General features: G+C 45.7%; 2 protein-coding genes across 6 annotated transcripts in view; both read left to right on the forward strand.

Annotated features, from left to right (window-relative positions):
- The first annotated feature begins 951 nt into the window (after positions 1-951).
- On the forward strand, positions 952-4,102 carry PET117 (PET117 cytochrome c oxidase chaperone). Its single transcript, XM_065892293.1, has 2 exons — positions 952-1,047; positions 3,953-4,102. The coding sequence occupies exons 1-2, from the start codon at positions 952-954 to the stop codon at positions 4,100-4,102; spliced, it is 246 nt and encodes an 81-aa protein (XP_065748365.1).
- The window catches only part of KAT14 (lysine acetyltransferase 14), a 39,679-nt gene continuing 29,530 nt past the window's right edge, over positions 3,953-14,101 (forward strand). For 4 of the 5 annotated variants that reach the window (XM_065892288.1, XM_065892290.1, XM_065892292.1 and 1 more), the window contains exons 1-3: positions 4,404-4,662; positions 7,073-7,191; positions 11,718-11,839. In XM_065892288.1, coding sequence (XP_065748360.1) covers positions 4,404-4,662; positions 7,073-7,191; positions 11,718-11,839 — 500 coding nt within the window. Of the gene's footprint in view, positions 4,663-7,072; positions 7,192-11,717; positions 11,840-14,101 lie in introns of all 5 variants that reach the window. The other variant, XM_065892289.1, reaches the window with a different exon arrangement.

Consider the following 14,101-nt stretch of genomic DNA (forward strand, 5'->3'; position numbering starts at 1 on the left):
GAACAGCAAGGCACTACAGAGATCAATGTCGAAGATGCCCTGGGGTGAGGCTAACGGAGACTCAGCCCAAATCAACAGCGTCCACAGTTGCTTGCCCAGGAGGAAGTTTGTCCTTTGGGAATTCTAGTGGGAAAGAATGACTTGATGATAATACCTTTTCACTGGAAAGCCCACCCTCTGTGTGCACCTTGCACAGTACCTTCTGCGGCGGTTCTCGACGCTATGCTTCGCTCGATCATTTCGGGCATCTGAGGGCGGGAACTGGGTGTAGAAGGGATGCCACAAGGATTATCTGGGCGACAAGGGAACAGCGCCTTTCGTGCCAGCAGGCGAAGACATGCCGCTGCCCAGAGAGCTTGCTCTGTAGCCAGAAGGCTTTTTGATGTCAAGAAAAACCAGACCTGACCCGCCACCCCACAGCGTCAAGGTGAAAGCAGGTGACCGTGTCTACAGCATCTAACGAGAAAAACTCCATCTCCTGGCACCTCCCCGCCGAAAGGGCAACGAGGGCTGCGTTTGGTGAGGCTGGCGTTGAGCGAGGCAGCCCCGCGCTCCGAAGGGATGCGCGCGGTCAAGGGTCCGCAAGGTACCGGGTCCGGCATCCCGCCCCCCGGACTCTCCCGCCGCTGGGGGCAGGTGATGAACTGAGAGGGCTCCCCGCCTTGGGTGGTGCTGGGGCCAGCTCTAGGCCGGGGCTCTTGGAAGTGTTATTACCCGCCCGCCCGCAGGGCAGGGAGGGGATGCCTGCGATTCCTTGGCCCTACCGGAAGCCGCGCTTTCCGCGGAACCTGGGCATTGCTCGGAGCTCGGCTCTCGACTGCTCGCGCCTGGCGGCAGCTGGGGCTCTGCGCTCGAGGGGTCGAGCCTGGCCCGCCCCGGCAAGGGCGCGCGCTCGGCGGCGGCCCTGGGCCTGGGGCACGGGGAGCGGAGGCTGCGGCGGCCGGCGTTGGAATGTCGGGGAGCTCGAAGGTGGTGCTGGGCGTCTCGGTGGTGCTGACGGCGGCCACCGTGGCGGGCGTGCATATGAAGCAGCGGCAGGACCAGCAGGTAGGTGTTACGTGCCCGCGCCTTCGGGCCCGCGCGGCGGCGGAGGCCTGGGGCCTGGGGTCCGGCTCCGCGTGGCGCCGCTTCCTCCTTGCCTTTCCTTTCTCCCCTCCCACCTCCGAGGCGGAGAGACCGCTCCCTGGGGCATCCGGGAAGTGTGGGCGGTGGTCCCCGGTGCTCTGGGCCGGCCCCGCCCCCGCCCCGCGGGTGTCGAAGAGCTGGTGAGGCTTCCCCCGCCTCTCGCTTTCGGGAATTGGGAGATATACTCGTGTGGGGGGTGGGTTTTTCCTTCTTAAGGAACAGTTTGCTATGGAAACTAGATTCTGGGGACGATAGAGATAGCGGCTTCCAATTTTTCTCTTTCCGGTGGTTTTATGTGGGGAAACAACCTTGACTTGACCGCTCAGGGGCCTGTCAGTCTTGCTGTGTCTCCTAGTCTTATTTTCTTCCTTTTCCCATCGGCTGACGTTACTGCCGGGCCCCCGTGCGCCACGCTCCGCCCCGGGCGCCTCGGGAAACAGAGATGAATATGCGCAGCTGCTCCGGGGGCGAAGGCCGAGCGCGAGCAGGGGCAGCCGGGGTGTGTGGGGCGGGGGGAGGGGTGCGGTGGAGCCCGGTTGGCCCGAGGTGGACGCAGGCCGCTGGGTAAGTCACTGTAAACAGGCTTGTTTGCGTGGGACCGCGCCGGGTGCTAGGGGTGCAGAGATGCAGCAGGTGAGGCCTTTGTCCCGTGTTCACACTCTGGAAGTCAGAGGAGAGGAAGCCTGTGATGATACAAGATTTTAGGGGAGGGAATGAAATGATTAATGGTGACAGGGCGCGGAAGAGATTAGAGATTGGGATTAATGTAGCCGTTCTAAGGGGTTAGCTTTTGGAACAGAAGCGGGAGATTTTCTTCTCTAAGAAGGAAAAGATGGTGGCTGGAGAAAATTTGAGATAGGCTAGAAGATGCTATGTCAGATGTAGCTCTGAGGTCAGCGAGCAGGGAGTTTCCGAGTATGGAGTACGGCTGGGTGAAAGCTTGGTTCTGATCTCCAGCTACACGTGCGATTGTTCCTGGAAGTTTTTACCAGGTAGCAGCCTGGGCCCTGCTCCTGACCTATTGAATCAGAATCTCTTGGGGATGCGGATCCCACTTAGGTATGCTTTAAAAGCGACCCAGGGATTCTAACATGCAGCCAGGGTTGAGAACCACTGTCAGAATGGGACAAGTGTAAGGTTTAGGTATTTGGAAGTTAGAGGTTGAGATTGACCGGAATAACCTGTGTTTGTTTTACGTCCAATTATTCATTGCGGGGTTACTTTCTAGCAGCGGGAAAGAGGAGGACAAATGTTTGACACAGTGGGTGTGTTGGAAGGTTCAAGGAAGCAAGAAATAAAACGATGACTGTTGTCCCCCATTGTTTCCTGACTGACTGCCACATACCAGGCGCTGTACTAAGCACTTTACATACATCAGCCTTGATCATCACAGGAGCCCAGCAAAACCAGCAGTGAGTACTACAGGAGGAGCCGCGTTCTAGGTGTTAGAGCTGTGATGGTGAAGAGGTCTCGGAGCTTAGTAAGGTAGTCAAGTGGAAGTTGCAGGAGGGATGTGCGAGGCAGTTGGCACAGACTTTGAAACCTGGAGGAAACTAGCGAATGCTGGATGGAGAGCAAGATCCCAAGCCGAGTGCTAAAGTCCCTGAGAAAGGAGGGGAGGACCTCAGAGCAGGTGTGGACGGTGTGGGCTTTGGGGCTTGGGTGGCGTGTGTAGGTGTGTCCTGATGGAAGAAGCACAGGAGAGGATGAGCTGGGGAGGGAGGAGTGGAATGAGAGCCTCCGATTCTGCCTGGAGATCTTGCCAGGGGCACAGGGTTCAGGACAGTTGGTTTTCAGTTGTGTTATCAGTCCCAGGACTCTTAAATTACCCAGCTTCCCCTGTAATGGGGACTGGAGCCCTAGGCCTGGAGGAGGGCCAGCAAGTAGGTACTTGGTGAATTGTTAAAATAGACATAGTAGTAATTAAAAAAAACCCTACCCAGGCCCTGCCCCCATTATTCTGCCTCACAAGGCCACTGTTAAGTTATTAGAGTATTTTATGACCTGTAAAGTGTAAGTTATTAGTAATGACTGGATTGATGCTTTAGAAAGTCTCATCTTAGATGCCAGGTCCATATTCTGGAATTTTCTACCTGTCTTTAGTGTTTATCAAAGTAACGACCATCAATGGGCCGTTATTTTTTCCTGTGCTGGTAGCGTTCTTTTTCCCCTTCTCTCCCCATTATGTAATTGTAATTTTTACCTTTTCTCTGTACATAATAGAAGAAGCCGAGTTCTTTACTTTCTTGCATCCTTACAGTTTGTTCAAATTTTAGTAATTTTCTTTCTTGGATGTTTATTATTCAATTAGGACAATTGCTACCAGGAATGTAGTTCACAGTTACTCAAGTAACTCTCATCAAGTTGTTTTTTCTTTTTCTTTGGCTGAGCCCTTGCTTGCAGGATCTTAGTTCCTTGACCAGGGATAGTGTCCATGCCCCTTGAAGTGGAAGTGCGGAGTCCTAACCACTGGACCGCCAGGGAAGTCCCTCATCAAGTTTTTAAAGCACCATATATTAACTAAACTTTTAAAATTCAGCATAGTGGCAGTTTTTCTTTTTTAATTGTTATTTCCCATTTTTATATTAAATGATGCAAAATTTCTTAAAGTATGATGAGAGGTCTATAATAATACTATCACGCTACCAAGTTAATTTGATGGTTTATTACATTTACATCTACACAGAAAGTTAAAATAGAAATTGAGTACTTGGAATCTGAGAGTTTTAAGTGTATTTTGGTAACACTGATTTTAGGACTTGAATGACACAAGGAAGGGAACCACCTGTTCCGAGTTTCACTAAAATCTGTTTCTTAACATTTTTAGAGGCTTCGTGACGGAGTGATCAGAGACATTGAGAGGCAAAATCGGAAAAAAGAAAATATTCGTCTTTTGGGAGAACAGATTCTTCTGACTGAGCAACTTGAAGCAGAAAGAGAGAAGATGGTGTTGGCAAAAGGATCTCAAAAAACGTGACTTGAAATGCGTGTGAGATATTGATGGAACAGACAGCGTTAAGTGTGTGTGAGTGTTGATGGAGAACAGCTTAGTGAGATCTTCAGCCTTTTTGTGGTCACCGTCCTTTTAAACTTGATCAGGAAAAGGACGATGGATCGTATATTCTAAATAATTGCTTTAAGTGCCCCTTGTGTCTCAGTAGAGTCAGGCAGACGCTCTTCTGAGAGTTTGTTTGTGTGGTCAGCAAGGAGCCCCTTCAAGCTTAGTGTCCAGAAACTGGGATTGTTCCTGAGAGCACTGAACCTGCAAGCCGGGAAGGATGGAGAGTAACATCCATCTGAGCAGTCTGATCAGTCGGCACGACGATGAAGCCACAAGAACGTCCACCTCGGAGGGGCTGGAGGAGGGGGAGGTGGAGGGGGAGACTCTGCTGATCGTCGAGTCAGAGGACCAGGCGTCTGTGGACTTGTCTCATGACCAGAGCGGGGACTCCCTGAACAGTGATGAAGGGGACGTGTCGTGGATGGAGGAGCAGCTGTCCTACTTCTGCGACAAGTGCCAGAAGTGGATCCCAGCCAGTAAGAGCTTCTCCTTTCCTTTCCTTTGTCAATTCCTGCAGGAAGGTTTGTTTTTCTAACCTGTGAGAGAAACATGAATGTGAAAGAGACCCCAATAAAAAGATAACTCCTATATTTATTATTAGTGTAGTTGATTAACTGCAAATTTATATAAAACATAAACACATTTGTACTAATATATATTACTGCCAACCTCTATCACGTTGTTAAATTAACGTTCTCAATTGTAACCCAAATAAAAATTAGAAAATTGGAAATTCTGTGTTACTTAAAGAATTAGCCACATTTTTCTATCAGGGTCACGTTATTGTGGTTTTGGGGCCAAATTCTAGGCCCAGTGTAGAGCTAAACTTCAGACTCATAAGCATAACTGGTAGTGTCTAACTTACATGGAAAACAACTGCTATAGTATGTTGATATAAGGTCAGAATTAGGAGATTAAATATGTATTATGCCTTTTTCTAGGGCCATTCGTGTTTTCTCCTTGCTGGCCTCCTTGATCTGCTGGCCGTAGATACACACAATAAGGTGCTTTGCCAGTCATCAGGGCTCTTAACCAAAACAGGATGTTTCCATTAGGTGGAGAGTAGTAAAGACGTATGTACTAGAGGGATACTCTGTGTAATAGAATTTGTAACTAGGTCAGAGAAATTTATATATGTGTATGTGTATATATATTGTTGTGAACTGGGTCATTTTCTGGTATGTGGAGGTGTTTTTAAGATGGATTCATCGTTAATAAATTAACACCATTTTCACAGAAAGCAAACCTAAAATTTATTATAAGTTAGCTAGTTTTTGCTTTCCAGCTGTCTCTGCTTATAGATTCAGGGTTCTGCCTGAAAGCCTGGGTGGCTTTCCCCCATCCTCACAGCCTGCGCTGTAGATGCTCTGCCTCCTGGGGCCCCTGCTAACTGCTCCAGCCTTTCTCCTTCGTGCCCTCCTATCCCCACATGGAAACAGAGCTTTGCACTTAGGGTGAGCTTTTCCTTCTCCACAAGCAGTTCGTTCTTTTTCTTATAAATTTATTTTATTTATTTATTTTTGGCTGCGTTGGGTCTTTGTTGCTGCACGCTCGTTTTCTCTAGTTGTGGTGAGTGGGGTCTACTCTTCATTGCAGTGCGAGAGCTTCTCATTGTGGTGGCTTCTCTTGTTGCGGAGCACGGGCTCTAGAGCGCAGGCTCAGTAGTGTGGCGTACAGGCTTAGTTGCTCCATGGCACGTGGAATCTTCCCAGGCCAGTGCTCGAACCCGTGTCCCCTGTGTTGACAGGCGGATTCTTAACCACTGCATCACGAGGGAAGCCCAAGCAGTTCTTTCTTATCCCTAGGACTTTGTGCATGTAAATTTCCTCTGTGGAACGCGTGTCTCTACAGCCTCTGTACTCCCCGCCCCACACACAAACACCTCTTCACGTGCCAATTCTAGCCATCCTTCAGGCCCCCGTCCACCTCACTTTTTCTAGTGCTGCTGTCTTCCTCATGTGGGTGGGCACCTCTTTTACGTGCTCTCACGTTGCCCCACAGCACCCATCACATCCCTCTCCAGGGTTTCCATGTCTCCCAGAGCATCAGCATCAGCTGGGGAACTTCAGAAAATGCTCTGCTTCCAGAGGTTGATTTATTTTGCAGGGGATAGACCCGGGCATATATATTTTTTTTTTAATTTTAAAAAATGTTTTATTGTGGTACGCGGGCCTCTCACTGTTGTGGCCTCTCGTTGCGGAGCACAGGCTCCTGATGCACAGGCTCAGCGGCCATGAATCACGGGCCCAGCCGCTCCGCGGCATATGGGATCCTCCCGGACCGGGGCACGAACCCGTGTCCCCTGCATCGGCAGGCGGACTCTCAACCACTGCGCCACCAGGGAAGCCCCCGACCTGGGCATATTTAAAACACAAAACTTCCTGGGTGGTTCTGATGTACAGTCCGGGTGGAGAGCCTCTGTGCTGCTGTGATTACCTACTCTCTCCTCTGTAGCCCTCACCATATCTGTAAGCCTCTGAGAGCCAGCACCGCGTCTGTCTCAGGTGTTGTGTTCCTGGTTCCTAGCCCAGTGGCACAGTGGGAGCTCAGATGTTTTCTTGGAAGAATGTGTGAGGAGACCTCCTGTAGGGGTCGGGAATGTTAACAGTTGGAACAGCCAGTGAGAACAATCCTACCTGCCTTTCCAGTGTCTCTTCTGAAAGTCCGAGGACCACAGAGCTATCTTCGTGGGCATGCACTTGATGTTAGAAGAATAAAAACGTTCTCTACTCCCTTCCCCATCCCCATCCTGCCCTCACGGGCTGGCTGAAAGAAAAGGAAAAACACAGCCTGGGAAACTTGGGTAATGGCTGGTAGATTGATGAAAACTTTGGGTTACCTCTGTTCTAGATCCACCTGTGATGTGCCTTTTTGTTTTCCTCCTAGGTCAGCTGAGGGAACAGCTCAGTTACCTTAAGGGCGATAATTTTTTTAGGTTTACTTGTTCTGATTGCTCTGAAGATGGCAAGGAGCAGTATGAGCGGCTGAAGCTGACATGGCAGCAAGTGAGTTAAAGCTCTTCCTCTAGAATTCATGGGGTTGGTCCCCGCCCGCCCCTGCGAAATTTATTGGAATAAGTAACTAGGGAATGAGGAACCTACATACGAGCTTCTGAGTTGTTTTGAGGGTCACTTTATTTCACAATGAAAATCATACTGAATGTGTGGAGAAAGGAGTTCTTAGTAAAAATACTGCCACTTAGTGAATTGGGTTTGAGATTCTGAAAATCCCACCCATGGTTTCATTTATACATAATACCAAACTCTGATTTTAATCGAAGAGGTTCACATTTTTTTTAGCAGCTATTTTTAGAAAAATAAAACCATTCTAAAAAATATAAAGATGCTGAATCAATATGCTACACACCTGAAACTAGCAACTAGTTGTATATTGTAGAGCAGCTGTACTTAAATTAAAAAAAAAGTAAAGATGGTCACCGTAATCCCAGCCAACTATAGCCCGAACAGTATCTTTTAACTGATCTCCAGGTTGTATTAATTTTTTGTTTTTATATTAATATGTTTATAACAAGGCACCAATGTTATATGCAGGCTTTAAGTTCTAAAAATGTATTAGACATCACTCACTCAGTTTTTATGTTTATTCATTCGACAAATACTGAGTGCACATGAGGAACCAGGCATTGTTCTAGGCCTGGAGAGTAGAATCTCGTGGAGACCAGCTGATCCTTCTAGCTGTTTCTTCGTGGTGAGTGAGACAGCCAAGACCCTAGCCCCAGGCAGTAGACATTTATTTTAGATGATAGGCAGACAAATAAACAAGTTAATTACCCCTAGCACTTTTTGCTGTGAAGGAAATAAACAGGGTAATGAGAAAGATTTTAGGTTGTACCCTCCAAGGCACTTAGGGTGTTCCTTGTAAATTGTAGCTGTGTTTGCAGCCAGAGGCTATGTGTTAATTATCAGTGCTTTATTAGGACATCTGTTGAAATCTGTCAGTGGTGATCTTAGGGAGCCTTTTTGGACTTGCCTGAAAATATGTAAGTAGAAAATGAACGGAAGTTTGTATTGAGGATACAGTCTCATGAATATTCTAACTGGGATTTTTTTAAAAGTGTGCATGGGATACTGTGTCTAGGCAAGGTCAGATTAATATTAGTAGATTATTCTGATGTGTGCACACGTAGGCAGATTTGCATTTGGCCTGCAGGTAGCTTCTCATAAAATTGTAAAATGGAAGAAGAGCAGATGTATGTAATTTGTTACTTTCAAGACTATGAGTTTTCTGTGGAGATTCTTTTTAGAAGAAAAAGTGGCTTTTGATTATATTGCTCAATATATTGGCAGTATTGGCTCAATTTGCTTTTTTTTCTTTTTTTTTGCGGTACGCGGGCCTTTCCCTGCTGTGGCCTCTCCCGTTGTGGAGCACAGGCTCTGGACACGCAGGCTCAGCGGCCATGGCTCACGGGCCCAGCCGCTCCACGGCATGTGGGATCTTCCCGGACCAGGGCACGAACCCGTGTCCCCTGCATTGGCAGGCGGACTCTCAACCACTGCACCACCAGGGAAGCCCTTAATTTGCTTATTTAATCAGACTAACATCTCTTGAAAATTATTTTTTCACTTCCAAAAGACATATGGATAATAAATACCCTGGGATAATGAAGTGAAAACTGGGACCAGACACATCTGTTTCTTGGAAAACTACTGCCCATTGTTTCTAGTTGCATCTCTTTTTCTTTCTCTCTCTCTCCCCCTCCCTTTCTTCCTGTCTCTCCCTCTCTCCCTCTCCCTCTCTCCCTCTCCCTCTCCCTCTCTCTCTCTCCCCCCTCTCTCTTTCTCTCTCTCTCTCCCTCTCTCTCTCTCTTTCCCTCTCCCTCTCTCTCCCTCTGTCCCTCTCTCTCTCCCTCTCTCCCTCTCTCTCCCTCCCCCTCTCTCCCTCTTTCTCCCTCCCCCTCTCCCTCTCCCTCTCCCTCTGTCTCTCTCACACAAGAGCTAAAAGAGGATCCGTTGGTGGAATAGACTCTATTGATGTCATATTCCAATTGGAGTGTGGGTTTTCTTTGTTTTAAGTCTTAAATTTTGTTGATTTATCAAAATAAGAAGTAGAAATGCTTGTTTATATTACAAAATGCCAACAGTGATGGGGTGACTAAAAGGCCCCTTCCACACATTTTCTGTGTCCTCCTCCTTGGTGATGTGTGAACAACAGTCTGAAAAGTAGGGAAGCTATCAAGTAGGGTAGTTTTTACGTTCTCGTCCTAGACACGCTCATTATCTTTCTACATGCTCTTCAGCAGATACTTGGGAGGTGCCCTCTGGGCTGTGCCAGCCTGAGCAAGGCCTTGGAGCTGTGCTGGTTCCCAGGGCCAGCCTGTTACTATGAGCTTGGACTGGTGGTGTAAGAGCAGAAACGCAACTGGGATTCGTTCTTTAAGATTACAAATTCCAGAAGAGCGGGAAAACCGTGTCCTTCATGATTGGATTTTTAGTTTGCTCAGTAAATATGGTGATAATAGGAAAAGTTATTTGCAAGTAAGTATGTGAATTTTAACTTTCGAAAGTCATGAAACGTTTCCAAAAAAAAAGTACCGGAAATGAAACAACATACTTGTGTCTGTACCACGGCGATTAACAGTGAATACATGTTTCCAAGTTACTCTAGGAGTCTGAGTGGGCAGAAGAGCTCATTCCATCCTTTTCTTAAGGTATTTCTTGAGCAATAGCGTTCTTAAATTGTAGTAAAATATATGTAACAGGGCTTCCCTGGTGGTGCAGTGGTTAAGAATCCGCCTGCCAATGCAGGGGACATGGGTTTGAGCCCTGGTCTGGGAAGATCCCACATGCTGCGGAGCAACTAAACCTATCACAACTACTGAGCCTGTGCTCTAGAGCCCGCGAGCCACTACAACTGAGCCCACGTGCTACAACTACTGAAGCCCGCGCGCCTAGAGCCCGTGCTCTTCAGCAAGAGAAGCCACCACAATGAGAAGCCCACGCACCTCAGCGAAGAGTAGCTCCCACTTGCTGCAACTAGAGGAAGCCTGTGCACAGCAACAAAGACACAAGGCAGCCAAAAAGAAATTAATAAATTTATAAAAATGTATATATACATAACAAAGCTTACCCTTTCCACCGTCTTTAAGCATACAGTTCAGTGGCATTAAGCACATTCACATTGTTTTGCAACCATCACCACCATCATCTCCAGGAAGTGCTCATCTCCCAAAGTGAAATCCTGTGTCTATTAAACGACGACTCCCTGTGAACGATAACTTTAAAGGGAGAGGTTTGTTGGCTGATGCAGACCCGATGCAAAAATGAGTGGAACGATTTGAAAAGTCTGTTCATGGGGTTAATTGGCAGACTGTCTGCAAATTTTACAAGTTTAAGGATGGGGGAAGTTGAGACTTGGTAGGAGCATCAGAATCACCGCGCCCCTTTGAGGGTGTGGTTGTAGGTCTCCCTGTTGGGCCATCGGGATTTGGGGCTGTGAACATCGATATCGGGGAGCGTGAACTGCAGTCTGTTAGACCCTGTACAGCCTTGGGCGGCTACTCATGGAAAGAAGAGTTATGGAAGGATTCTCTTCTTAGGTTCTGCCCCCTTTTCAATTGCGCTGGCCCAAAATTAATCATTATTTTTATTAGGTTGAAAACATGGTTTTGAATAGCATGTGTAGTTTCTTGTCCATTTATGATTACAAAATTGCATTTAGATGCAAAGAGAAATGTCTAATAGGATAATCACTGAAAATGTTAAAAAGGATTATTTCTTGATGGTGGATTTAAAATGATTTTTACTTCCTTCTTTGCTCTTTTCTCTTTTAGTGAAGTCTTTTACAGTGAGACTGTGTTATTCATATTTCTGCAAAGTACTTTCCCATTTGGGGCTGTGAATTCATTATCTGTTAAATACAAAGTTGGATTAGATGTGCAGCTGGGGGTGTCCTCCTCTCTGAGGATGGGCCAGGCAGCCAGGCCTTTCAGGTCCCTGCCCCTTGTCTATTCTGATTTCATCTCAGGAACAGTTTCCACAGCTGAGAAAGGCTAAACCCAGAGTGGATGGTACCTCATGTTAACTTCAGCTCTGAAATTCTGAGAGTCTATTGTTTCTGCCCTCTAAAGAGCTTAGAAAAGTATATGTGCAGGGGTGATGCTTGGAATATTTAGTAAAGGTCAGCACTGTCTGTCAGAAATGCCGGCTGGAGCAGGCCCTGTGGCCTCCTGATACCATTGGTTAACACGGTGTTCAGCGCTGACTTTGAGTGGTGGAGGGGGACTGGGATGGGGGCTGCTTAGGGCAGTAGTCACTCATCACCAGTTCAGCCACACAGCAGCCTTGCACATGTAACATGGGAGGAACAAGTGCACGTGATTAAGGGGAACAGTGATGCTCATCTATGGAAAGCAAAAAGGGAAGTAGGATTCTATCCTGAGAATATTCCAAGATACTATCCTTCCTTTTCCCCCCTCTATTCATACTCAGAGTATAAAACAACACACGTTCCCCCCTGAAGTTTACCATCCCTGTCTGTGCTTTTCTCCCAGCCTATTCTGCTTCTGTTTCAGGTGGTCATGCTGGCGATGTACAACTTGTCCCTGGAAGGTAGTGGGCGTCAGGGCTATTTCCGGTGGAAAGAAGACATCTGCGCTTTCATTGAGAAACATTGGACTTTTTTGCTTGGGAATAGGTAATGTGATTTTTAAAAAATCTTATACTTGAATGAAGATGTAAAGAATAAAGTATATGAGACTTGAGACAGCCTAATGCTGGCCTTTAGAGAATTAGAGTAATTACTTGTGGCAGTTACTGAGAATTTTTTAATCCAGAAAATGTTGTTACTTGAAGTTAAAAATCGAAGTAGAAGTTTACATAATGACGAGGGTAGGTTTCCATACTTCTTATCCTACCTTCGGAGGAAACTGTTGGTTTCTACTGAGCAGGAAGACAGTTGAACAGATTCTTAGAATGTTAAAAAATAGAGACTTTGATTAAATGAGGCAGTTTAATAGTTGGATAGGTGACTAATTTGAGGATAGAGGAATATTATGTCCTTTAAAATCAGTGCCTTGTAGGAGGTCAGAAGACGAGAAATGATGGCAGTTATTGACGGCACTCATTTAAGTTGCTCTTGGTTAATTATTAGTATTTGTGTTTATTAACTCTGGGAGGTAGAAATCATTGTATACTGTTTGGTATTCACAGTGCTTGGCCAAGTCTGGGCACATTAACACGCATATGGTTTATTCCTTTGATACTCTTTTCATCATGATGCTTTGAATTTGCTGCTGAGTGCTTCTCCGTGACCCCTCCTTGGTTCATCAGACTTAGGGATGCCGGGGCACAGACATACACACCAGATGTTTTAACTAAGGGTCCATGTGCATCTAGCAAGATTTTTATTGCTATTAGAGGTTAGCAAGTTTGCAGTTGCATTGGTGGATTGTTTGAGATTCTTTCTTTTTTTAAAAAAAAAAAAGTATTTTATTTATTTGGCTGTGTTGGATCTTAGTTGTGGCATGCGGGCTCTTAGTTGTGGTATGTGGGATCTAGTTCCCTGACCAGGGATTGAACCCGGGCCCCCTGCATTGGGAGCATGGAGTTTTAACCACTGGACCACTAGGGAAGTGGTGTTTGAAATTCTGATTGTTAGTTGCCTTCTGAAGTCCTGTGTCAGATTCATAAATCTTGCATGATTGGGTCAGTGTGGACATGATAAAGGTCAGAGCAGGGAGTTTGTGCTTGTCCTCACTCGGAACTCCTTGCAGCCCGTTTTCTCGGGTGCTGAAAAGTCACAGCTCTGCCAAAGTTGCTGAGGAATCATGGAGGGGTGACCTTCTGCAGGCTGCTGTGAGGGAAAAATAGAATTGAAAAATAGAACTAAGAAAAGAATTGACAGCATAACTGGTTCTTTTTCTTAAAGAAAGGAAATCTGTTGTCTTAGTTTAATGATGTAGCTCTATTTATGGAACTTAATACACCCCATTTATAAGGGACAAGGAAGGGAAAAAAACTGATAAAATTAGATCTTGGAATGTTTTCATGATCTTTCATTGCTGTTCCGCCTGGTGGATTGTCTTCTGGAAGAAGTTGGATTTAAATTGCCTGTTTTAAGGAAGTTGGCGTATTTTAGCAGCAGGTGTTCAGTTTCATTTGTTCATTTCTAGAGCGTGTTCTGAGAGGCATCAGCTGAGGCTCTTTTTCTTTTCAATACTTCTGCTGAAAGACATTAATTACTCTCCAGCTTCTTGTAATTTAACCATTAAACTAGTGGGTTTTGGCCATATTAGTGTATCACTTGAATTATCGTTTACTTATTTAAATCATGTCACTGAAAAAAAAGAAACTTCACACCACCATGGTAAGTGGAAAGTCTATATCACTTACATAAATAGAATGAAACTGTAAAAATAAGTGCACTAAAAATAAAGCAATGCTATTGACTTGTAGCTAGATCCCATGACCTGTAAAGGCAATCTGAAACACTCTTTCTTTTTTTTATCATATGATACCATCTATATGTTTTTTTCATCCAGGTGTATTGATATGTAATTGACATACAGCACTTGTATGAGTTTAAGGTGTACAGCATAATGATTTGACGTACATACATCATGAAATGATGACCACAAAGTTTAATGAACATCCATCATCTCATAGATATAAAATTAAATAAATAGAAAAAATTTTTTTTCCTGTGATAAGACCTCTTAGGATTTACTCTCGACAGCTTTCCTGTATAACATTCAGCAGTGTTAATTATATTTATCACATTGTACAGTACATCACTAGTACTTATTTATCTTATAATGGGAAGTTTATCCCCCCACCTCTGGAAAATCTGTTGTCTTTTTCTATGAGTTTGTTTTTGAAGTATAATTGATCTACAACACTACATTTGTTCCTGTTACACAACATAGTGATTCAGTATTTCCATATGTTTCAAACTGAT

Source organism: Phocoena phocoena, chromosome 15 (genome assembly GCF_963924675.1).
Source record: "Phocoena phocoena chromosome 15, mPhoPho1.1, whole genome shotgun sequence".
NCBI lineage: Eukaryota > Metazoa > Chordata > Mammalia > Artiodactyla > Phocoenidae > Phocoena > Phocoena phocoena.